The sequence below is a fragment of the Bombus impatiens genome, unplaced genomic scaffold (assembly GCF_000188095.3).
Source record: "Bombus impatiens unplaced genomic scaffold, BIMP_2.2 scf_0044, whole genome shotgun sequence".
Lineage (NCBI taxonomy): Eukaryota > Metazoa > Arthropoda > Insecta > Hymenoptera > Apidae > Bombus > Bombus impatiens.
Window position 1 is genome coordinate 1863465 of NT_176463.1, and position 26050 is coordinate 1889514.

The window sequence follows — 26050 nt, forward strand, 5'->3', positions numbered from 1 at the left end:
ATGAAAAATTAATATAAATTTATACATTAAGTTGTTCACTCCATAGTTTTTACGTAGTTAGTATTCATCGTGCCAATTTTCCATTCTCTAACAGCGCCCCCTTGGACATCCGTTTACACGGGTCTCTATCTGATTTGTCTATAAGCTCTTCCGTTTCTTTTCCGGTGTATCGAAATGGTAGGGTGGTGCAGTGGCATTGTTATATTTATAAAATCAATAGAGTTTTGATTTATCTGTGTTAATCGATATAAATAAAGTTCTTTGTTAAATTTGAAAAATGTTAAAGAAAGTTAACAGAAATTATTTTCTTTACAGGGTATCGATATAAACCATAAACACGATCGGAAGGTTCGGCGCACAGAACCTAAGTCGCAAGATGTCTACTTACGACTTCTCGTCAAAGTAAGTGTTTTATATGCATTTCTAAATATATATATTTTTTATTACCTTTAATTTTGTACCATTTGTATTCTATATTTTATTTACAAACTAACGTCACTCTTGTAACATCTGTTGAAAATTAATTGTGTATTACAACTGATCTAATACTATATTGTTGTCATAAACACGTGAGTTTTGAAACAGATAAATTTCTTTTGCGAACCGCACTCTGTGTCAGTACTATTATAGTCTGATCCAATTTGAACGTTCGCTAGAAAAATTTAGTCAACTTTCCTATTCCGTCTTTTTTCTTTATATAAAAGACGATTATATTAGCTGACACAATGTTACTCAGAAAGTTTGTTGCGTTTTAATGCAAAGTTTGTATTGTTTTTTTTTTGTAATTTCGTAATGAAACTGATAAAACATTGTGTTTTTTTATCAAAGTATCTTTTTATACAATAAAAATATAGAAGTATATGGTTTTATTTTTGTTATAGCTTTACCGTTTCCTGGCAAGACGTACAAATTCTAAGTTTAATAAAATTGTTCTTAAGAGACTTTTTATGAGTAAAATACACCGTCCTCCCATATCTCTTGCACGTGTTGTCAGGTTTATGAAGAAACCTGGACGAGAAAATGCTATTGCAGTAATTGTTGGTACAGTGACAGATGATGCTAGAATTTTTGAAATTCCTAAACTTACAGTAAGCAATAGAAACAATTATCAGAATTTAATTTTGAGTTTGTATAAATAAAATGCTATTTTGTATTTGCTTGAAAAAATTATTAATGTATAATTTCATAATTTTTTATAGGTTTGTGCTCTACGTGTTACTGAAAGAGCCAGAGCACGTATATTAAAAGCTGGAGGCGAATTGATCACTTTTGATCAATTGGCATTACGTACACCTATTGGAGAACGAACAGTTTTAATGCAAGGTCGTCGTAAAGCTCGTGAAGCAGTGAAACACTTTGGACCTGCACCTGGTGTACCACACTCTCATACAAAACCATTAGTACGCTCAAAGGGTCGAAAGTTTGAAAGAGCAAGGGGACGTAGGCGTAGCTGTGGTTATAAAAAATAAATTTTGTTTATTTGCCATCATTTATTGTACCATATCCTTACATTGACTTGCAATATTTAGACAGTTTGTCTATTTCTATATTCTTTCATATAGCAAGTTTAGGTGGCTGGAAAATAAATGTTGGCTTCATAACAATATTTTTATACATTATTAATTCCTTCACTTTTTATGAAGCGTACAATTGAAATTATAATTTCAAATAAGATGCAAATTTAGATACACCTGTAAGTAATATTTCATGTTTCATTCTTGTTTTCTTCCGCATTTTCTATTAACTCTTCCGGTTTTTCTTCGTCGTCTGATTGTGTTTCTTCGGAAGCAGTAACATCTGGGAAGTATTGTTTTGATTCCTCTATGCCCTTTTCCAGATTTTCACTTACATGATAAGGTCCAATACCTGCAAATCCTAAAAACGCTTCACATTCTACTTTTTTTACAACACATACAAATATCTCGTATCTGAAAATTGACATTACATTTTTATTTTTAATTATAAATTTCAAATTTTTCTTAATACTTACCCTGTTCTTTCTCTTGTATTCAATTCAAATTCCGTAATATTCTTTGCTATAAGTTTTGCTTCTAATGGCTTATCAGATTCAAAAATGCCAAAGTTAACTACTTCGTCTTCAAATTCTTGTAAAACCATTTTTAGCTCATTCTTTCTCATGTAGTCATATTTGAATACTACTATAGGTACCTTTGTAGTTTTATCTTCATACTTTAAAATTATAATATGTGACATAATATTTATATTAGATATATTAAAATTTAAAACTTACGTGATATGTAGTATTGGTATATGTTGGAAAAATAGTGCGAAAAACAATTGCCTTATTTCGACAATTTGGTGGTGTCCATACGATTGGAAAAATTTCATTTCCGCTTGTTATATACGCAGGGCGATGTCGACCAGCGTAACTAAAGGAAAGAAGGAAGTTGCTTAAATTTAGATTAATGTGAAAGTTAATTTTAGAATTGTCTTACCACAAATTGTATTATGAAAGACATATAATTTTAAATATTATATGTTCTATGTATTTACGTACCATTCTTCATTAAGAATTGTTTCCGTATTGGGTAATTTCGGTTCTCCAAATAAAAGATTTAACAAGTATTTATGAATATCAATTTCTGGCTTTGTTTCGCTAACTTTTAATCGCATAAACATACATTTCCCATCTAGAAGTAGTTGTTTAGCATTTGGTGATAATACGTAATGAGACTGTAAAATTGTTTAATTTGGAAAGTCTGCTTTTGAATAATTTTTGTTAGTGACATATTAAATATATTACTTCATTAAACATCGTAGATAGAATATCTTCATCGAGTCGTTTTCGTATTTCTTGTTCGACGGTGTAATTTCCTATTAGTATTTCTTCAACCAATTCTATGTACGGAGGGCTAGATCTTTTATCTCTTTTATGACATTCTTCATCCTTAAAAACCCACGGAAAAAGTAAAAGGCAAGTTTCTTTGCTTAGTGAAGTAGTCAGATACAACATTTCGGCTTCATACCGTGCTATAGCTTCCGCTTCTATATTAAATAGAAATTACACGAAAATTTATTATTACAAATAATGAAAATTAGACATTTCATTGTAGCGTTACATTTATATATATCTAATAACCAATTAAAAAATAAAGCGTGCATTATGTGACTCCAGGACAATAGAGGTTTTTCTTTATATAAAATTGAAAATAAATAAAGAAATAATGATCTGTTTGTATGTGCGTGCAGGGTAATCGTTATAGTAATATATCTGTATCTTTTTTATAAGAGATCTTGCGAAACCTTTTCGAGCCTTCTTTGCCGTTTCTTTAGCTATTCTAGTTTCTTCAATAATTTTTAATCGTTTTATTTCTTCTGGACTTCTTTCCGATACATCTAAAGAAAACCTACACGTGTACGTTTATTTTAATAACTTCTATTTCAACAATGCTAATTTTTAATGGCTACTTGTTTTACTAAAAATTATGTATTTTACATACTCGTGTTCCTCGTTATTTTGTACTCGTTGTAATTCCATTGTTAATACTTTTAATAATTGTGGGCAGTCAGCACCAAATATAAGATTTACCATCCGACCATTCTAGTAGGATTGCATTTATTGTAGCTTTAAAATTTATCTTAATTATACAGGGTGGTTGGTAACTGATGGCATAAGCGGAAAGGGGGTGATTCTACGCGAAAAAAGAAGTCGAAAATATAGAATGAAAATTTTTCGTTTGAGGCTTTGTTTTCGAGAAAATCGACTTTGAATTTTCGCTCGGTACGCGTGTACTTTATCACATCTCGTTATAACAGATCTCACTGTAGATCGTTGTCTTGATGGAAAAATTAAAAAAATTTTATTCTATATTTTCGACTTCTTTTTTCGCGTAGAATCATTCCCTTTCCGCTTGTACCATCAGTTACCAACCACCCTGTATATTAAACTTACGTGTATAAACATCCATGTTGGTTCACTTTTCCCTTGAAAACGTTCTAAGTTCGTGATATAATCGCACATTGCCTATATTTATAGTAATACACAGTAATTATTTACTTAACATCTATAATTATTTACAATTATAAAATTACCATGGCGTAACTCAACGTATCTCCTCCAATTTCCATTTTGATTTTTTTAAGGGTGCTTACCATTCCTGTGCAGGGTCCACTCCATTCTGAATATATGTCGACTACTGCAAAATTATTAAAAACTTTACACTAACATTTTTTAAATTTCTATTCAAGCTCAGTTTTAAATAGGTAACTTATACATTCCTATTAACCCTGGTTTTGTAAGAAGCTTCTCCCATTCCTCGTTATTAGAAATTTCAGTTTGTAATGCCGCCGGTGTTGTCTTTTTAGCCATCTTTCGCGCAGTCTTTAAACCACCCTATAAAAAATTAGTCATTTTTTAGTTCTCAAACTCTAATAGTAAAATCTATTTAATGATCGAAGATTTTAAATCATTTCACTAAAGTACACGAACGGAATGGAATTTAAAAATTAATTATAATTTGCAATGATCGGAAGAACACGGGTAAAGAGCAAAGTACCCTTTTTCGTCGCATCATGTTTGAAGTATATTAAACTTTTTTTAAGATCAAGATATTTTGTTTCTTAATAACACTGGATTTAAGTTATTATTCCTTTGATCTGTCTCGAACGAAGTGCAGGGAGGAACTGTAGTAACAGAATATCTCGGAGGAGGAGGACCATTCCTTTCCGATTTATTGCACGGGGACATCGGTGACATGGAGAACACGCAAACTCTACCGATTAAGTTGGCTTCTCGCTGCACAAATACACGCACAGATAATTACAGTATACTAGTAGCCTAAGGATAATGCGGTAAGAATTTCCTACGTTTTCCTACCGACATGAAATATTAATGTTGCTCTAAATACTGCAATTATAACTGCGTGTATCGGTACTATGGTTCATAAGGTAGCACGATTTATCGAGCTGCATGAATAGTTGCACGATAATCCTACTACATTATGAAGCTCCTGTCAAAAGATATAAATTTAATCATTGTACATATTAAATCGATCATGAGACAGCAGGAAAGCTATTCTTTTTCTTTTCTATTTGAATGATGGATAGCGAGACCGCGTGTAATGTATTACTTCCGTATTATTTTATGTTAGTAGAAATTCACTTTCCTTTCCTTTTCGTGAAGAAATTTTCTTGTGGAAAAATCTTTCTCTATTTGACTTTATATTTTATTTTAAGAAATGTATATTTTAATTCCGGTTATTGCATTCTTTTTGGTTAAAAATACTACTGAAAACAAAACTTTAAATTACTAGAAAAAATTAGGTCATGTTTTCGTTACATATATTTACTTAATAAATCAAGAATCAAAGTAAATAAATTAAAACTTTGCTGATATTTGAGCGACGTTGAAATGTGTACGCGCGCCAGTGCGGTATTGTATAGCGAATTAAGAAAGCGAGTTGTGTAGCGCCGTCGCACACTTGTGACGTCACGATGTTCTTCGGGTATATTCGGTACATGATCCGAAACGTTCGGATTGTTTAATTTTTAATTGCTTATAATTTTTACGTTTAATAATTTTTGAAAAAAGAGAATACGTATCTGAAATTTTTGCTTCCTAAATTCATCTACATAATCAGTGAAAAATAAAATATGTTCCATTAAAAATTATATACATTTATATCTTTTTCCCTCTTAAATTTATGTTTCGTCACATAATTATATAGCGTGTAAAATGTTCGTGTCTATAAGTTTTACTTCTGTTTGCTAGATAACGACATAATTATGAAGTAACACGCAATATAGACATGCTAAAATTGCTCGTGTTGAGGTTGTCTGATAGAGGAACGAGTGGATGAATTTATAATAGAAAATATATTGAAATAAGTATAGGTATAAGTACAGGTATAGTGTATGCTGATCCAGATCCTCACTCTTACAGTGTTACAATACAACAGAAGAAGCTATGATAGCATATATTTATAGCAAAATGGACATTAGCAAAAAGTTAACCTTGTAGCTCTAGCTGAAGGCTACAAGAAACAGCAACAGAAATCTACTTATAGCTCTTCTGTTTCTAGACCTTGTAAGCCAAAACAAAATTTATATTCAAGGGCACAACAATATAGACCTCTCCTTATTTCGAATTATTTTTTTTACTAAATTCTATTCTCTTCATAACAGCGACCTCCAGGTCACGGATATACAAAAGAAAAGGTGTAGAGTTTTTCTTGAAGTAATTACTTCAACAGCTCAGTTAAAATTAGTGATATCTCTTAAGAATACAATAATATAAAATAAATACAATAATATAGAATAAAATAAAATGTATACAAAAAAAATTTTTATTCATTTTTTTGAAAATTATAGACTTGATTAAATATGAAGTTTAAATTTGTTTTTGTAACTCCTTAAATAAAAACTGTTATGAATTATTATGTATGTTATTGTGGACATACCGATTCAATTTAAATAGTATTGTACTCCTAGGTGGCGTTAGCATCAAGTGATGGAATTTTATAAAAACACCGTTCTTGTAAAGTAATTTCTATGATAAAACACTAATGAATGCATCAGTCTCCGCGTAGAAAATAATGCATCGATTTGTATAATATACATACATATGTATATATTCATAATATCTTTCAATGGTAGCTTATGTTACACAAAATATATAACTTTATATTATATTCCTCACTAACATGGCATCTTGTTGTGTTATATTAAATATTTAATCAGCACTTTAAAACATAATAATAAAACGTGATAAAGATGATAATTTCATTTTATAATATTCAGATATTTTAGCAGCATAACATTTCAGGTTGTACAATACAAACTTGTGCAGTGTTACCACTATAATAATAAATAAAATTATTTACGTTTTACATTAATGTATATTTAATTTATTTATTAGAATAGTCCTTTTAATTTTTTCAACATTCTTAAGTTAATCTTCATAACTTACATTTTTTCTTGCATTCTAGAATTGAGAAAGATGTTATGAAAAATTCTGTTGTTTATAATCAATGTAGAGCTATGTAGTTTTAGTTTAAATAGTTTTTCCATTAAAACAAAAGATATGATTAACACGCAATCATCTATTCACATATTTTGCATACACATTTACCGTTAACAATACAGATGAAATGAAATTTGAACATCAATTACGCCATCTAGATGTATTTTAGATACGAGTATTAGAGTTCACTTTTCTCTTATTCTCCCCTCCTTTCCTACCATTTCCTTATCTGAATCAGCTGATTATTGTTTTCGTATTTTCAACGAATCTGACCGTTGCAGTAGTTATGATACGTGATACTTTCTAACGAACGACTTTTCGGGAGAACCTCATCGGCGCGTCAAAACGGAGAGCGGATCTGACGATCTCTTGCAATAAGGAACACCATCGACGCGCTTGAATATTTCGAACAAAAAGATTAACGTTTCGCGGGCGGGGTGACATCACTATCGTTTTCTGGTTGTGTTGTGTCAGTCACTTACAGAATGACGCAGTAGAAGGTCGTCTCAGAGATGGCGAGCTTCCCAGTATGAAAATACAATTTTATGGCGAGGTAAATCGGAAATTCTATTTGCTGTTAATCCAAAAACGATCGAAACGGAAAAAATTTGCTGTGAGATAAATAATAACGGCGGTCGGGAAAAGAGAGATAGCTTTGTTGTGAGAAACTGCCTTCTACCCCTTTGTTCGACGAAATGTCAGGGTCGTTATTTTAATGTCAGTATTCATTTATTTTATTCAAATTTAATATATTCGTATTATTGCAACAGAGATCATGAAAGTTTTCGTTTCATCGTCTTTTGACATTTGTGTTTTTTTTTTACTAATCGTCCCTGAGAGTACACGACGAACAGCTGTAGTTGGATTGTGTAATATTCTTTAATAAGTAAAATAGATTCTCCCACTACTTTTCTGTTACTCATTTTTATATTATCAAATATACAGATATAATATTTCGTAAATTTCCTTATACAAATAATAACAATATCTTTGATTAATTATTTATATCGTCGTTTCGCTTAATTTTTATCTGTTATATCTCATATTATTATTAATAGAAATGTGTGTTGCATATATTTGATATTTATGCAAATAAATTATGAATATGTAATGTATACAGATTCTTAATCTATATTTTTTGTACATTACTATACTTTTTAATTTAAATACTTGTTTTAGGTTTATATAATGTGATATTTTGGTCTTTAAATTTACAAGTTTTTCTGTTTTATATTAATACAATGTACGTAATGTATCATAAATTTAAATTATGTTTCTTCAGAAATATTTATAATTGAAATATGACCTTGTTATATAGTGATTTTTGTTAACTTTAAATAAATTTTTAATGAGAAGATTTAACAACACAGTATCGAGTTTATTCAGATTACAGTTTATTTATTGTTTGTGGAAATTATTAAAAATTGTTTGATCATTATATTTTTATAATAATAAATATAATAAAAATAAATGTACAATGTTCTTTCCATATATTCATCCATAATGATATTAATATAATTTTCTTTTCTTCATGACTTATTAAATATTATAAATGATTATGTAATTATTCTTTGATGCAGTAATATGTAGTTAATATTACTTTATATGTATTTATTGTTAGGTAAAAATATTCAGTTTGGGAAAGAAAAAATGTCTGCAGACTCTCCAAGGCGTGGTGTGCATAAAGGAGTACAAGTTGTATCACCTCAGCCAATAGTTGATCGTTCAATTATAGATAGTGTTGCAGGAATAATTAATGATATTGTTCCACAGGTTGGTACATTAAAATATTCTGTTGATGATCTTTTATTAAGATATATATTACATTGTTTAAATATAGGCTTATACTGGCACACCAAATTCTGAGAACAAAGAGTCTATATCATGGGCAAGGTTTGAGTATGCAGACATTAATGATCCTACCCTGTATCCAGACTACAATGAAGGCTCTAATACACCACCTTTATTATTGGTACTTGGCTATACAACTGGAGTTCAGGTTTGATCTTGTTCACTTGTCCTTTGAGTATTTACATTACTTGTGCAAAATATTGTGTATTAAAATAATTTTTTGCAATGTCTTTGATGTTTTTTAAAGGTTATACGCAATTTAGACAGTCTTAAAGTAGGAAATATTCTTCAAAGAACATATATGAATATGTATCAATTGAAATATGATTTTAGTTAAGTGTACATATTAGATACTGAGCATGAGGGGTCTTTATAGATTTATCAAGTTTCTAATTATAGAACACTGTTCTTGTGTAGTAGCTTTAAAACTGTGTCTGTGTTTATGAATGACTTGAATCTTATTTTATCTAGGAGGCATAATATGTAAACAAGCACATTCATTATCAAAATAACAAGGTACATGTAGTTTGCAGAGATAATAATATGATATTTGAAGTTTGATCATATAAAAGAATTCATATATTTAAGTTGAGCATTTATGCTTTAAACTTTGTTTAGAAGACTCATAAATATTATAGAATATAATATTGTATCCTATATTATAATTTTGTTTTAAAAGTGATATTGTAAAGTCAAAGTAACAAATATTATTTAATATAGGTATGGTTGATAGCAGCAACCGGAGAAGGAACTGAAGTGTTATCATGGCGACAAGGTGTTGTTCGTACTCTGAGAATTTTACCAAATCCAAAGACTGATGATGAACATGTTGATTTGTTTGAATTGAAACGGCCAATGGTAGCAATATGTGATTCAGCTGGACCTGGACCACAATTTTGCAACATTAGTTTCATTTCATTAAAAACTGGGGAACAAGCTAAAAGCATAAAATTTAAAAATCCTGTTTGTGACATATTGGTAAATAAACGATCCGTAGTAGTAACATTTTTAGAAAAGATCGCGGTGTTCGATGCTCGAACATTGGAAGATGTATTAACAGTTACTACTTGCTATGCCAGTCCTGGTCCAAATCCAAATCCTGTTACTTTAGGCACAAGATGGCTTGCTTACAGGTAAAAATCCCCACGATTATAAAATCTTAGCAGTTATTTAAAGCAAATTACGTTTTGTTATAATAGAAAATATTTTTAGTGAAAAAAAGTTACTACCAGCAAAAAGAAGTAGCGGTGGTTGCGAAAGTGAAGGAGTTCAAAGTTATACAGCAACTGTTCTATACGCGGCAAAATCTTTAGGGAAAGGATTGCGTGGTTTGGGGGAAACAGTTGCATCCAGTTTAACTGGCAATTCAGTGTCACCAGTAGTCATTAATAATACCAGCAGTGACGTAACTCAACCAGGAGTGATTACGATATTAGATCTCCAAGCAGCAAAAGAGGAGAAAGAATTAGACGATGCGAATATAGAGACTGTCGTTGCCCATTTTACTGCCCATAGTGATGCAATCGTTGCTATGACTTTTGATTTAAGTGGTGCATTGCTAATGACCGCTGACAAAAGGGGGCATGATTTTCATGTATTTAGAATTCAGCCACATCCAGGTGGTCCCACTTTGGCAGCAGTACATCATTTGTATATTCTACATCGTGGAGATACTACTGCGAAAGTGCAGGTACATATCTCTTTAAATCAAATCTTAATGTCTGCGCTTTTAAGACTTTATGTATTTTAAAGATTCGTGTTTTATTATAATAGGATATGACTTTTTCGAGTGATACTCGATGGGCTGCGATATCAACTGTGCGGGGCACTACTCATGTGTTTCCTGTTGCACCTTATGGTGGACCAGTAGGAATACGAACTCATTCCACACCTCATGTTGTAAATAGACTTTCAAGATTTCATAGAAGTGCAGGTTTAATGGACGACGGCACCAGATCTCATTCTCCTGTATCTCATACAGAGTTGCCTTTATCAGTGTATCCATATTCTAATCCAAGACTCCCTCCGTATCCTCATCCAACTGTACTACATCCTCTGGCACAGATACGACAACCATCTTCATTAAGTCATATAAACAGTCAAATTCAACAAAGGTAATTATTAATTATCTACGGAATTTACTATTATTGGGTAAATTTATTTGTCGTATATTATATAGCAGGCCACAGCAACGACAACGATTGCATTCGGACGATAGTGGAACATTACCATTAAAAATATGTGCTTGTTTTGCACCTCCAAGAGCTTGGATGTATGCGCAAAGGGAATCTACTGCAAAAGTTATGAAGAGAGCAGTTGATTCTTTGTTTATTATGGCGTGTCACGGAAATATGATACAATATGATTTAGAACCCAAACCAGCTGCAGGTGAATAAAATATTAATTTAAGTCAGGATTAATATCAATATATATTTATTATAATATATAAGTACTATTTAATGACACATTTTAGGTATACCAAAAGAAAAAGTATGTGACGATACGATGATAGAATTAGAGGTCGAAGCCAAAGGTCAATGGCCTCTTCTAAGATCTCCGAATTCTTTAGAGATTGTACCACCTTTGCCAACGTCTAGCCCTTTACTAAATGTCAATATTATACCGAAAGACAGTCAAGATGGCGATTTAGCGGAGGATCGTTGGTTAAGTCAAGTAGAAATTGTAACACATGCTGGTCCACACAGGCGACTTTGGATGGGACCTCAGTTTGTTTTTAAAACCTATAATGCAACTAGTGGGTTAGTTTTCTAGAGTTGTAACATATGTAACATTGTTTTTAAGATTGTAACATCATTACAATAAAATTTTATTAATGTAGAGCTACTGTGAATCTTGTCGAAGCAGAGGCTGTTGAAATTGGAGTAACCGGTGGATCTCGTCCTGCGAGATCAAATCCAGTCAATATGCCGCATGCTGCATCCAGATCATTAGTACCTGTGGTCATTGATGGATCAGGAAGTAAGTTTATATTATTTATTAAATATTAGCATATTTATTTTTGTTGTTAAGATTAAATTTGTATTCAATTCATTTAATATTTGTACTGCATGTTCATGTGGATTTCTTTTATTGTTTAGGCAGTTATGAGCAGTCTCCAAGATTTATGGAAGCGTATGGTGATCCCTTAGATAGTGAAAATGCTGGTGTTGGCGGTGGTGAAAATCAATTGAGAGAAGATTTGGCCGAAGCTATGCTAGAAACATCGATCGCACCACACCGTGCTCCAGGTAAGTAATCATTACATGGAACTTGCGATGCTTTGCTTTGAAGTAGAAGATCACGAATCCTGATATATCCCAATTGCCGATATTTCGTAAAATTTCTATACATTGTTGTGATTAGTAAGAAGAACGAAAGCATTTTATATGATTTGCATATTTGGAAACTTATATTTCTGAGTGCCTCAAATACGCGATTTTAATAGATTCTTGAATTTACGGTTCTTACAATCGTGAAGATCTTCCTGCTAAATGCAGTAAAGTTAATTCCAACGTGACTAAATAAATTTCATCTGTTTAAACGATCATCACTGATTTCAATTACGTCTTGATGGGAAAAATTGTAAAACGCAAAATATAGATCACGTTTTACTTTATTCTAGAAACTTGTAACTTGAATTTGTGGGAGTATTTGATAATTTTTCTAAGCACGTACTTTTAAATACGGATACGATACTCGTGCTTTCTGCATTTGGTGACGGATGATTGTTAGATTGTAAGTTTGTGTGGATACAGAACTGGCCAGAGGCAGGTATCTCCGTTTCCCCCCTCCCCTCCCCTTTATCGATACTACATCTAATCACTAACAACGATACATTTTATCAACGTCTACCCTTTAAGTCGAGGTAAATAGTTGCGAATAGCTGCGGGCAGTCGCAGTTACTAATCCTATAAGAATCTTTTTCTTTTTGAAGTACCGATGAACACCAAAGAAATTACATAGGTTGAAAGCAACTGTTCTAACTTGTTCTCTTTATAATGTATCATTCGATCTCGACACGTATATTGTGACGTGAAGTTTGTGTTTTTGTGGTGTGCAGTGTGACGACTCGGATCGAGTATATATATATCAGCTTTACATTAGAAGTCAAGATTAATTACTCTTTTATTTTCTCTCTTTCTCTCTTTATCTTTCACGTACCCCGTTCTCGTAACTCTGTATTTCCTCATGATGCAACATTTGAATTAGTATTCGGTAATGTCACTTAAAATCTCTCTCCATTGCCGAGCCGTATCGAGAACAGTAATACCTCATTATACCTCAGGCGATGCATCTCATAAAAAAGGCCAAACAGAAAAACAAACAAGGGAGATATTGTGACTCGATATTGATACCTGCCAACGGCTTTTTCTGTTACTAGGGAGGCGATCGGTATTTGAGAGGGTGGGTCAACCGGTAACTAAAGTCGTCAACCCTCTGGGCACCGTGATTACTGTATCGGCCGATGAGGAGGACATTAACTCTAGTCAGGAGTTCGATTTCGCAGAGGAGAGCCACGTGCCGGAACCACCTAGGAGCGTGTGCGCCGAAGAAGGTCCGGCTTCTCTCGGCGATTTCGAGCCGGAGAGTCAAACTCTGCGCGATCTCACCGAGATCTGCGCGGAAATGCGCTCAGCTGGCGAGCCTGCGATCGACAGCGTGCCGGACGAGAACATCTGTGAGGTGAAGGAGAGAAAAGCGTTGTGCGTCGAGATTGCTTCTATTACGAACCCTGGGAACTCTACTATTGACTTCGAGAAAGAAGAAGCCTTCCGCGATGTACCGACCAGCCTGAGTCTGTGCGTAGAACAGGGTGAAATCCCCAGCAGTCCTATGACCCAGGCAAAGGAAGCTGCTTGGTGCAGGAAAGTTGATAAAAGGGAAGACAGAGGGGCTCACGAGAGGAACGTATCCGAGGCACAATACGTAGTCAACTATGATGAGGATAATGTAGTTTTGATGGAAAATAAGGTAGCTCATGAAAAAAAGAATACGTCGGTGCATTGTAAAACTGAGAGTAAAAAAATTTGCGAGTTTGAAAAGGTTGCGAAGAAGTCGGAGAAGATCGGGTCCTCTGTATGTCCTAGTAAACGAACCGAGACTAGGAAGTATATTCTAAAAGAACACGGAGATAGCATCATTATTGAAGACATTACTTGCGACGATCCTAGGAATGATTGCATCCAGAAGGAAGGATGCGGAAAAAGCGTGATCGAAGATACGGACAGTAAAAATTCTGAAAGTAAAAGCAGAGAGTATTTGAAAGAAACTGTAATTGGGAAATGTAAAAACAAATCAAAGTCTTCCACGGCTCAGAATTACAAAGAAAAAGTTGAAGTTCTTGCAGAAAGCAAAGGTTCGTTGAAGCAGGTAGAACCGACCATGGAAATGGATGTTGTAATCGAAGAAACCGATAAGAAGGAAGATTTCAAGCCGACTGTAAGTGCGGATGTATTGACTAAAGGAACCGATAAATATAAGTCATCGACATCGGACTCGAACGACGAATTCAGTTCCAGTGAATATCACATCATAGATACACCTTGTTCCAACAATGGTACTTCGATTCAGTCCGACGAAGACATTGAACATATCCAAAGCTCCGAGATCACTCAATTACAGCAGGCTGAATGCATCGACAGCGATAAATGCGTGGACGTGATAAGTTGCGCAGGTTCTTCACCTATTATGCAGAGGAAGAACAGCAAGAATACGATATCTGATGACGATATAGAATACATACATGCTTCTGAACTAGTAGAAACATCTGACAAAATTTGCAAAGAATATTCGAAATTTGAAATTAGTAAAGCCAGCGATAGTGAATCGTCCTCGACAAGGATTAAATCTTCATCGTCTGACGACGATATGGTACACGTACACCATTCGGACGTCTATGATATACCATCTGAAAGACCTGAGGATGCGTGTGAAAGAAGCACGAGGAGATCTCAGGAGATTACAGCAGAATCGGCGTTGGCATCTAAGAATGCTAAGAAGACAAAGGATATCGTGGTGATCGAAAGCGACACGTCGGATGCTGATGTGACTGTAATCTTTAAACCGGGTGATAGTCGGAAGAATAAGAGTACAGAAAGAAAAGAGGAATTGGAAGAATCTGATAACACAAAAGATATCCCGGCTACTGAAAATGTTAGTCCACTAAGAAAAACTAAGGTTCGTTCCGCTAAAACATCTCCTTCAAATGTCGCATCTAAACGATCGCAAGCAGGAATCGAAATAATCGACATCGACGCGATGCAGAAAGCTGAGATGAAAGTACTAATCGATACTACATCCGTTTCTGAATGTAAGATCCTCGCTGGACCCGAGGTCTGCGGGACTCGTGCGAAGAAGTATCGGAAGATTAAAAAAGCCACCAACGAAAGCAACGTACAAATTTCCGAAGCTTCCATCGAGCCTGTAAAACCTGTCGAAGATGTTTCAAAGGAATTAAGCTCGCAAGAGCCGTTGTCTGAATTTTCTTGGAGCGCTGTAGTAAAGAAGAAAAATGGTTCTCCCGTGGCTGAGTCAGAAACGCGAAGAGAAGATAAAGTCGAAGATGATAAGCTGAAAACCGGATCGTTCAATCCTATCGAAGTCTCGTCGTGCACGCCTATCTTGGAGAAAATAGAGTCTTTGAAGAAGAAGATACACGAGTCTTCGTTGAGGAAGAATTTAGACAAAAAGAGTTCGAGTTCTCAGATGGTAGACAAAGTTCGAGAGGGTAACTTGGAATTATATCCCGAAGAGGAAATTTCCTGGAGCTCTATCGTCAAAAAGAAAAACACTTCCTCTGCTGAGAATGAGAAAAAGAAGGAATCTGACCTCGATCTAATAGCGGAAGACGCGAGCAATGAAGAAAGGAAAATTTGTCGAAAAGAGGAATCTTTGACTGATTCATCCTCGACGATGGTGAATCAATTGAAAGAAGCTGTTAAGGAAACAACCGTGGAAGAATCATTTGTACATGCAACAGAAGGATCTGGGAGTTTCATCGTTAAAAAAAGATCTGTTTCCACCACAGAAAGCGAGTCTACGAGAAAGAAAATTGGTGAACAGAAAATTCACAAAAAGTTGGATCTACCGACCAATTTGTCGGAAATTAAAAATGAGCACGAGACAAACTCACCTGCAAGTGAAAGCATCTCATCCGAGAAAGTTTCCAAATTAGAAGCTGTAAGCGAGATCGATGAAAAAGTTCCAAGCGATTCAAACAAGTGGAATGTCGATGGACCGTTGGTAGGTGCAACATTTGCGAAAGAAGATTCCTCGGAACCTGAAAGAGATACCGAGCCAGAGAAGAGGAGCGATTCAGAGCAGGAGATCGTGCCTGAACGTTCGACTTCTTCGGACGAGTTGAATCCAAATGTGGTGCTCACGAACGTCGAAGGAGAGTATTCGGGTCGTGAGACAGCTGAAAGGAGCGCGACGAATACCTTAGTTTGCGCCACGTCCAAGAAAGGCAATAGGTCGAAGAAAAAAAAACGCAGATGAGTAGAGGATTGCATGGATGTACCTAGGGCCAGCCTTGCCCTTTACATACTCCTGATGCAAGTAACTGGAGTTGATTAGCAGGAGTATAAACCGGGAACAATTCGCGTTTCCGATTTTCATTCTAATCAAGTTAGCATGCTCGTTTTATCGAAGAACAATTATCTTAGGAAGCACGTGTTATATAATCACTTTTCACGAGTGGAGCAAGCTGTAGCTCCGTTTTCATGGAACGACAAGTGTCTGGCATCTTGTCAGATTTGATATTTTTGAAAATATTTTCTAAAAAAAAAAGAGGAATTATCGAACAAATAGAAATAGCAGTAGTACATATATGTTGATTTAGTAACCGTGTTAGGAAAGAATCAACATGAAAGAACGTTCTAGAGGCACTCGATGAAATTTCCTATGATAAGAACAAGGGCAAGGCTGTAATCATTGGATTTACGTCCGCTAATATTCGAGTTGAATTTGTGGAACAAATAAACAATTGGAAATAACACACACACACGAACACGAACACACACGAACACAAACACACACGAACACGAACACACACGAACACGAACACACACACGAACACATTTAACACTCAGCCAACCGCGCGCGCCGCAGCGAGCTGTACGTTTCCATCGCGTTCGGATAAGCCAACCTATACGCTGTCCACCGCGCATTTTTCCAAGTATCGAGGACTAATATTCACTACTTAAAAAACACAGAAGTCTAAAAGTTATTTAAATGGTTAATTATATTTCGCGGTAAAGATTTATTTAAAAATTATTTATTTCACATATTGTTTATATAAAATATTAAATTAAAAGTATATATTAAAAGTATAAAAAAATATAGATAAAATTAAAAACATTAAAGATAACACGAGTTGAGCGTGAAATTAAAGATTTATAATGCATTTCAATATTTTTTTGCAGCGTAGTATCGTTTGATTATAACTTTATTTAGTTGTAATTGATAGTGTAACTTGTTAATTAACTTTAACACCACTAAATTGGTGTATTTTATTATATACCGTACTTTATAAAAGTAGAAAAAGTGGCGCAATTAATTGGGAACAATTCCAATAATAACTGATAATAACAAAAAAAAAAAAAAAAAAAAAAAAAAAAAAAAAAAAAAAAAAAAAAAAAAAAAAAAAAAAAAAAAAAAAAAAAAAAAAAAAAAAAAAAAAAAAAAAAAAAAAAAAAAAAAAAAAAAAAAAAAAAAAAAAAAAAAAAAAAAAAAAAAAAAAAAAAAAAAAAAAAAAAAAAAAAAAAAAAAAAAAAAAAAAAAAAAAAAAAAAAAAAAAAAAAAAAAAAAAAAAAAAAAAAAAAAAAAAAAAAAAAAAAAAAAAAAAAAAAAAAAAAAAAAAAAAAAAAAAAAAAAAAAAAAAAAAAAAAAAAAAAAAAAAAAAAAAAAAAAAAAAAAAAAAAAAAAAAAAAAAAAAAAAAAAAAAAAAAAAAAAAAAAAAAAAAAAAAAAAAAAAAAAAAAAAAAAAAAAAAAAAAAAAAAAAAAAAAAAAAAAAAAAAAAAAAAAAAAAAAAAAAAAAAAAAAACAGAAAACACGTTGCTAAAGGGAGATCTCTCCGTTCGGTCACGCAACGATGTTCTTCACAGAGGGGAGATTTCCCTATTCGGTTGGCTAAGTGTTAAAATAAGAAAAAAACTTCTATATACAAAGTATATCATATGGGACCTACTTCAAGAGTGGACAGAAGGTATAAAAACAATGAGAAAGGTTCATATCAACATATGTTTTATCTGACCTTGTTTCAAATTTATAGCCATTTTTCGTTTTAAATCCATAACTGCCTATCTTCATAGAAGATGGTCCATACTCAATGGCCATCCTCGATCTGTATTATTCAACATACACGTGGAATTTTTGGAAAATTGCGAAATTCTTTGACACGACGAAAGTAGTCATTTCATTGAACAGTTGCGGGTTATTGAAATGTTAAAGTGGTTATAAATTCGAAAGAAAGCCAGATCGGACTGATGTCCATATGTGAACTTTTTTCATTGTTTTTGTGCCCCCTGTTCACTTCTGCAGTCGGTTCCACATATTGTGATGCACCCTGTATATGTAAATATATATATACGTACACATAGATATCTAAAGTAAAATCAAAACGAGAAAAAAAGAGAAAAAAAAATGAAACACATATAGCGATTTCTGTTCCGACTGCCTTACATCGACGTCGAGTCGAACGAGAATGCGTTGTACGTTGTCCGTGTAGTGCATACGAGAAGTGTTCTAGCTTTTTATTACGATCGATGAAATTCAGATGAAACGGAAGAATCGATTCGTAGCCATTCACCGATAATTTAAGCACTTTAAATACTTCTTTAATACGGCGACTGCCTTGTGTTTCGATTAGTCCTATTAAAGGATTTTCACGTTATTAGTTCCAAGAATCTTTATTTATAAATGATATGAAACTTTCTGGAGAAAGAGAATAGCGAAGATCAAAATTTTACTACATTTTATTGGCAATATAATGAACAAATTTCTTTAATCTGACGTGGTTTTTACGTAATAGGTATGTGTAGCCCTAACACAAAGAACGTACAGTAGTATTTTTATGAATATATTATGTGCGATATACGAAACTTTTTAAAATTTCATTATCATTGTAGTGACACCAGTTCGTGATTGCACTTGTAAAATTTGAAAACCAGATCAATCCAAAGCTATATATAAAAGTAACAAGACATTTCTTACAAACATAACACTTAGTAAAAAATTACTACGCAGCATGAATCATGATTTTAAACATACAGTTAGTACTGAAGATAGTCTCACTAATTATTGCGTCTTGTTAATAACCGCAATAATCGTGTCTCATTACAATGTTAATAAAATTTCAAAATGTTTTTTATAAAACATACAATATATTCATAAAAAGTTTCCATAAGTGTTCAAATATTATTGTGAGCTACTGTAGTTACAAGGACAGAAAAGTGGAAATTCTCATTCTAAAATTGAATTTTAAAATTGAATTTAATATTGAATATAAATTCATTATCATCAGTGTATTGCGTATAAAAATTGGTTAAACGTTGTCATTCCCTATTTTGCTATCAAAAATCTATTATTTAGGAAAAATACAGAGGAAAAGAGAAAAAGAAAAAAAAAAGATATTGAGAACTAATAGCACGAGCAAGTTGTATACATATGAGCGGGTCAGAAGAAGCCGCATTGATCAACTCTGTAAGTTGAAAATATAGAAAAGTGATGTTATAAACACTGTTTCTAAGATTTGCTTTAAAGTTTACTATTATTTGTGTCATGTTCTTGTGATAAATGAATTTAAGAATTGAACATTAATCATGAATTTATCTAGTAAAATTATATAAATTAACAAAAAGTGGAATTCGATCAGTGCGGCTTTTCACAGATTTATTATAATACACGTTTCGGTTTAGCACAAAGCTACTCTCATCCTCCTCCATACAAAAATGTGTCCGATCGAGATCGTCGCGCTCGTCTCTATTTTTTATATCCGCCGTAGAGACATGCTTTCCATGAAAGCCATCCGTAATATATTTTCACGGATCCAGAGGAAATTTGTTGGAACCGATTAATCGCGTTTAACGAATGAAAACTTCCCTCTGGCTGTTCCGAGTTCTCCGGAAATTTTAACGATTTGTTTATGCAACAGCCCTGTATATTGCGAAGTGAGATATCTATTTCTAATATAGTAAAAGATCAAGTTTCGCTAAATGGTGTTCAGACTTGGATAAGATTAGCTGAAAAATCGTTGTTCTTCGTTTCTGTCGATTATTATATCGACCGTCGTATATCCGAACGAGGAAATGGTCTTTGGTTGATATTCGTGGAAACTTTTTTTTTCTGAATGAAAGAAATTCGTTGATAACGCTTAGTTTAGAAACGGTATCGGTAGAATGAAACGTATAAAATAAGTGCTATATAAAGTATACCTAAATTGTATTACATTGCGTTATACATATATGCGTATCTACGTATAAAAATTCGACTATTTTGCAAAAAAATTTGCTTTTAAATCCAAAGGATTTTAGTTGATTTGAGATACAAATCGTGCGAAACGAGCGAACATTCACTGCATATTTTATTGTGAAGATCATCGATGGTATAAATCCATAATTCATATAATGATTGGATGTTTGTCGTGTAATATCGATGTGCGTAAAGTACGAGCGTAATAATTCTTGCATCGTATACGAACAAGAGTTTGTCGTGTAATATCGATGTGCGTAAAGTACGAGAGTAATAATTCTTGCATTGTATACTAGCAAGGGTTTGTCATGTAATATCGATGTGCGTAAAGTACAAGCGTAATAATTCTTGCATTGTATACGAGCAAGAGTTTGAAAAGGGAAACGGGATTCTGTATATATGTCATATCGATCCAGAATTTCGGTTCCAGTATGCTAGATAATCTTTTCATTTGTCGTACCTGGTTACGTACGCATGTTCTTGGTTCTCTTCAAAAGCTTTCGAATTTATAATATTTAATATCTTAATAGTTTCCATTCACTAAGGACGCAACAGATAAATTCACCCCATTGATTCAATTCTCGAGATTACTACGTTTGTCGTGTGGTAGATGTCAGTGGTTTCAGAAACTTCTCGAAATTGTAAATACTCGAGGTTCTTGCTACAATCTCTTACCTCGATATCTTTTCGATACTATTTCTGCGTAGGTGTTAAATCACACGAACGACGAAATAGCATATATATATTTTTGACACGTTTCATCACAGATAACTACCCTTTTTAAACCCGTAACCGCGAATTAGGTGTTGCTAGGTAACCTTGGAAGAAAAAGGCGAAAGAATTGCTGAAGAGCCAAAGATGGGTTGTAATCGATTAGTTACATAAGCGGAAACGTTAGTAGTGTGGGGACTATAGTTTTATTTTCAGCACTTTAATAATCCAAATGACATGTAATTTCGTGAATAATACCTTATGCCGCAGAATTGTTCATTTAGTTTCACGGAGAAGTTGTTAGTATCGCGGATCCTTAGTGAAAATAGGTATCTTAGAACAATTTTAACAAATACACAATAGCACTGTACAGTTGTATTACGCGAATCGAGGAATATCGTTATTATTTCTACGTTCTATTTAATACTTTCACGGAGAAGAGGTTCTCATTTCATATAAGGTATTTTGTAGTTGGTGGTATAATCGGCAAAGGGTTGATTCTACACGAAGAAGGGACTTTGTTTCCGAGAAAATTAACTTAAAATATTTGCCTGGTATATCTGAGTTAATCTTCGCTTGATTTTTATCTATCTAGCAATATTAAATTCATTATGTATTCCGAAGAAATTAAAAGTATCATACAATCAAAATATATGATTGTTTTAGAGTTGGAGCAAAATTTTATCTATCTTCTTGGCTTATTTTTTCATGCAGAATTACCGCTTTCTGATTGTACCAACGATCAAAGAAAATCGAGAAGTCTTTGACCAAGATCTTCGACTCTATTGCTTAGTCCAATTCTTTTCTGTACGTTTCCCTATTTTTTTTCTACAAGTAATCATGTTCTATTTATATGTTTTCTTTCAGAGGGTTGGGTCAAAATCTCTGATATCTCCTCTTTCTTCCTTCCTTTTATGTTTTTTTGCCTTTTGTTGAACATTTTGATCACCGATCGGTTGAAACCACTCTCGTGTTTAATAGAGAATCATGTGTCGAGCAACAAATCGATTGTTCGTTTTTATAGATATAAATATATATATATAACTTCTAACTCGTTAGAGTTTGTTGCTAGTACAAATGAAAAACGATGAGATCTTTTCGGTGGAACGAACAAGGTCTCTTTTCGAGGATTTAGCCGTGAGATTTAGTACAAAGCTTCTAATCATCACTTTCGTCCTCGTAAATGCTGTGATTATGTTTCGTGATTCACTGTATCTATTCGCTGCTACGTCGAGGGAAACGATATTTCATGATATTTTCCCCCTTTCTATTTTTCCATAAAGAAACAACGAACAAAAATGTCGAAAAATAGGTGCAATGTTTTTAAGGATGATATCGTTCCTCAAGCTTATTTTTATTAGAATTTCAACGACGATTTTTTTAATTCCTTTACTGATGGAAGATTTCTTTACGAGTGTAGTATGTAAAAATGATGGAATGTATTTATTAATTCGAGTGGGGCAATCATTGGTAACTTACTTATAGTAATTTTTTGTCACGTGTACGCTATTTTTGGTGCGATGAGTTGTCTTTGTTAACATTTTCCTTGCTTCGTTCTTTTTTTATATTTTTTCGAATTCATGTGGTTTTGAAGGAAAGCAAGAATCGAAGGAGTAAATAAAATTTTGTACGATGAGATTGATCAGTTATTTTTGCAGAAATATCTGCTATGATGCTGTTTATTTTTTTTTTTTTTAGATTTAAATTAATCGTATTCTTTATTATTACATATTGTCACGGTTATAAATATAAGTAGATTACAATTTTAATAATTACATTACAATTGAAGATGATAGAGAGCACGTTGATACATTTACAAAGTTTACAAAAAGATTAACCTTGGTGTGTAACTCTAACTGAAAGTTATCAAAGACAGCAATAAAAATCTGTTTATAGCTCTTTATTTCTGGACCCTATAATTCAAACAACATTTACATTCAAAGGCACAATAATATTGGCCTTTTTTTTTGCTTCGCTAAATTCTATTTCCTTCGTAGCGGCGGTGTTCATGTAACGGGTATGCAAAAGAAAGATGTAGAGTTTTTCTAGAAGTGAGAATTACTTTAACATATATTTCTTTTTACTGTCTGTTTTTTATTCATTTATGTTACTAAATGCAGTAATTATAGTCGTATAATAAAATCGTGAGTTTTTTTAAATTTATGATCTTCACTTACAAAATCATAACGTTGACTGCCAATAACAAACATGGTATTCAAAAAAATAAAAATTAGTTTTTAATAAGCGATTTGTACTAATCAGCATTGATACATCATACTATTCTTTGTTTCTGATATTCTTGACTCATATTCATATATTAATTTAAAAGTCAATCATACTTATCATGAAAGTGCTAATGTTTTGTTATATGTATAGCGTTTCAGGTCTTTTTTAAAGTACAATCTTTTGAGTGTTATATTTTGTTATTATATCAATATTTAATAAAGTAATAATGTTCTTTGAATATAGAGATATAGTCATACAAATTTTGATATTTCTTGATGTGAGCAGGTTTCCTTCATTTAATTTATGTGATGTTTTTTTGTTACATTTTTAACTTTTTATGCTAACAATCATTTTTGTGGATTGATCTTGTGGATATGTGCATTCTAGTATTTTCTTCATAATCAATATATTTATAAAATTATCGCGATTCTATAGAAATATAATGTATAAAAAAATACTAATCTTATAATGAAGTATTAAATATCAGAATATAAATATTACATCTGTCTCAAGTGAAAATCTGTAAAGTTTAGGCTAACTTATAAATCGTCTTTTTATCAAGATATAGTAATAACATGATGATTTCTGCCATAGGTATATATAATTATAAAAAATTAATTTTAATAAGATCATTCTATTATTCTGTGAATAATATAAAAATAAATAATCTTGGCTGATATTAGGAAGAATTTTATCTTTAGACGCGTTTTATGTGTTCAATATAAATTATTCAGTGAATATATAATATAATTTACTAACTTGGTGATAGATTTTTTAGTCTATATCGAAAGTAGAATATTGTTCGTTTTATTTGTTTTTATGTTTATCGAAGAAGATATCTGTAGTTTGAATGTTTCGTTTTGCATTTCTCTATAGTGACTAATACGGTAAACATAGCTGGTTGCTAGTTATGAAATAACTAATATTAAAATTTATTTTTTAATCAAAAGTCAACCTAATATCTATTAGGAATATTTTAGTAATATATAAATTCATGCGACGCACGTGATAATATTTCAAAAGTTGTTTTATTATTAATTTAAATTTCTAGGTACGTAGTTCGTAGTTGAACCTTTTAAAATAATCAAAGGCGAGCCATGAATGTCATTTTTCTCATAAAACGAGAACAATGATCCTGTATTATGAAGTATTAGATGGATTTGCTGTTCGATAACTAAAAGAGTTTGTGCTTCTCTCGACGTAGCAAATGCAGTGTCATCGAGGGCATTCGTTGGTATTAAAAAACGCAGAGATTTCAATGTTGGTGCATACCACCAGAATACTTTTATTTTGTATTATAGAGGTTTCGTTAGAATGCAAAGTTACACGTATAATTCAAGCGAAAGCATATTCGTCCCTTTATCGAATAAACTTAGGTACCAATTGTCTGCAAATCCTTGAATCCTCTATCCCTCCTTCGATTTCCGCAAAAATCGTTCGTAACGGACGAAAAAATACGAAACTATTTGAGTGAATGCCTTGAATTTATTATAAATACTCACAACTTGATGCGAAAACGAAAAAACCGACGAATTATACACATAGTATCTAACAAAATATGGAACGTTGTATTTCTTGGTAGAATGTGTGACTTTTTTTTGCATGAAGTGTAATAGCAGACTCACGACTCTGCTTCGAGCAAAAGAATTAATTTTTCGAGAGAAAAAGAAGATCACAAGTTAACACCAAATTGTGAAATTTTTTTGCAACTTCCTTTACTTCATATTATAGTATAACACACGTAACTCTCTCTTTCTCTCTCTCTCTCTCTCTCTCTCTTCTTTATTTTCGCTACCTCAGCCATTCACTTTTATCCCATATTTCTTCCAACGAAGAAAAATGATAGTAGTGTATTTATTTCGGCGATTTAATCCTCTAAACGCCGGTGAGAGTCGCGTGGACCGTAGATAGCTTCGAGGATTGTGTATTTTATATGTTATATAGGTCTATGCGTGATCAACACGTTGACTGCTATGAAGGTCTATAGTTGTCACTGATCTTATAATCATCTTTGATTGTTATTGGCCATGTTAGAATTAATTAAAGCGTTTAGATGAAATAAACAGTCATATTGGGAAAACCTTCGATAACTATTCAATGGTACAATATAAAGCACAACCGCCCCTTAATTTATGCGAGTCTTTCTTTTTACGCGAAAGATTATAGCGCAATTTACGCGGTAGTTTTCATGCGCGATCTCAATTTACGCGGCCAGAAAGTATATTTTCCTAAAAGTTTGAAAAGTAACAAGTGTAACTTATTCTGTTGAAACGCGTTAGTGCTGTATGAGATAAGAATGAAAGTACATTACGTTGCGCTAGTCATCATACGTGTATATATTTTTTCTTTTGTACTGATAGACTTTATTTACGCGATTTTGAATTTACGTGAAAATGAATGCACATTGAACGGATACTCCGCGTAAATTGAGGGACGGTTGTATTAAACGAATCGTGAACAGATTAAAGAATCTTAGTTTTTAATAAAGCGAAAACGTACAAAATGTAGCTATTCGGCAGTCAATGCGTTGATAATAACATTTACCAATTACTTAGAGTAATAATTGACGATTTATAAATATATAACAATATAACGAGAAAATATAATTATTTAGCAATTGTTTTAGCAAAATGCGTTTTACGCGTAGCTTTCTTTATCGTACGAACAATGAAGAATGTAATTATTATACTCGATGTATGTGTACGTATGGATTGTAATATCGTGTTTGTGTTAATGTGCTATCGATTTTCGTCATTGTTTTGCCGATTCTATGGGTTAAAAACAGAAAATCATACCAGGTGATATTCTGC

The 26050-nt window shown here is 32.6% G+C and overlaps 3 protein-coding genes across 9 annotated transcripts; 2 read left to right on the forward strand and 1 right to left on the reverse strand.

The window, feature by feature from the left end:
• Nucleotides 1-88: 88 nt before the first annotated feature.
• On the forward strand, nucleotides 89-1606 carry LOC105681348 (60S ribosomal protein L18). The gene is made up of 4 exons (XM_012390643.3): nucleotides 89-177; nucleotides 316-402; nucleotides 882-1088; nucleotides 1200-1606. The coding sequence occupies exons 1-4, from the start codon at nucleotides 175-177 to the stop codon at nucleotides 1467-1469; spliced, it is 567 nt and encodes a 188-aa protein (XP_012246066.1). The 5' UTR covers nucleotides 89-174; the 3' UTR covers nucleotides 1470-1606.
• Nucleotides 1607-1693: 87 nt separating this feature from the next.
• Nucleotides 1694-7419, reverse strand: LOC100746081. Of its 5 annotated transcripts, none has more exons than XM_033323330.1 (13): nucleotides 6929-7207; nucleotides 6582-6816; nucleotides 6420-6493; nucleotides 4240-4354; nucleotides 4054-4157; nucleotides 3914-3985; nucleotides 3462-3562; nucleotides 3265-3368; nucleotides 2765-3006; nucleotides 2519-2694; nucleotides 2252-2390; nucleotides 1991-2190; nucleotides 1694-1928 (listed from the first exon to the last, which is right to left on the reverse strand). In XM_033323330.1, exons 4-13 carry the CDS (start codon nucleotides 4328-4330, stop codon nucleotides 1706-1708), a joined length of 1452 nt encoding a protein of 483 aa, XP_033179221.1. In that variant the 5' UTR covers nucleotides 4331-4354; nucleotides 6420-6493; nucleotides 6582-6816; nucleotides 6929-7207; the 3' UTR covers nucleotides 1694-1705. The 5 variants fall into 5 exon arrangements, with proteins under 5 accessions (XP_033179221.1, XP_033179225.1, XP_024226410.1 ...); XM_033323334.1 differs by adding an exon at nucleotides 4518-4756 and having other exon boundaries at nucleotides 4114-4157; nucleotides 6420-6816; XM_024370642.2 differs by having other exon boundaries at nucleotides 6420-6816.
• Nucleotides 7406-17043, forward strand: LOC100746524. Of its 3 annotated transcripts, none has more exons than XM_003485226.4 (11): nucleotides 7406-7535; nucleotides 8604-8755; nucleotides 8823-8981; nucleotides 9554-9966; nucleotides 10046-10523; nucleotides 10607-10947; nucleotides 11013-11221; nucleotides 11307-11592; nucleotides 11673-11812; nucleotides 11932-12081; nucleotides 13215-17043. In XM_003485226.4, exons 2-11 carry the CDS (start codon nucleotides 8633-8635, stop codon nucleotides 16328-16330), a joined length of 5415 nt encoding a protein of 1804 aa, XP_003485274.1. In that variant the 5' UTR covers nucleotides 7406-7535; nucleotides 8604-8632; the 3' UTR covers nucleotides 16331-17043. The 3 variants fall into 3 exon arrangements, with proteins under 3 accessions (XP_003485274.1, XP_012245765.1, XP_024226340.1); XM_012390342.3 differs by having other exon boundaries at nucleotides 11016-11221; XM_024370572.2 differs by lacking the exon at nucleotides 7406-7535 and adding an exon at nucleotides 7546-7699.
• The last annotated feature ends 9007 nt before the right edge of the window (nucleotides 17044-26050 follow it).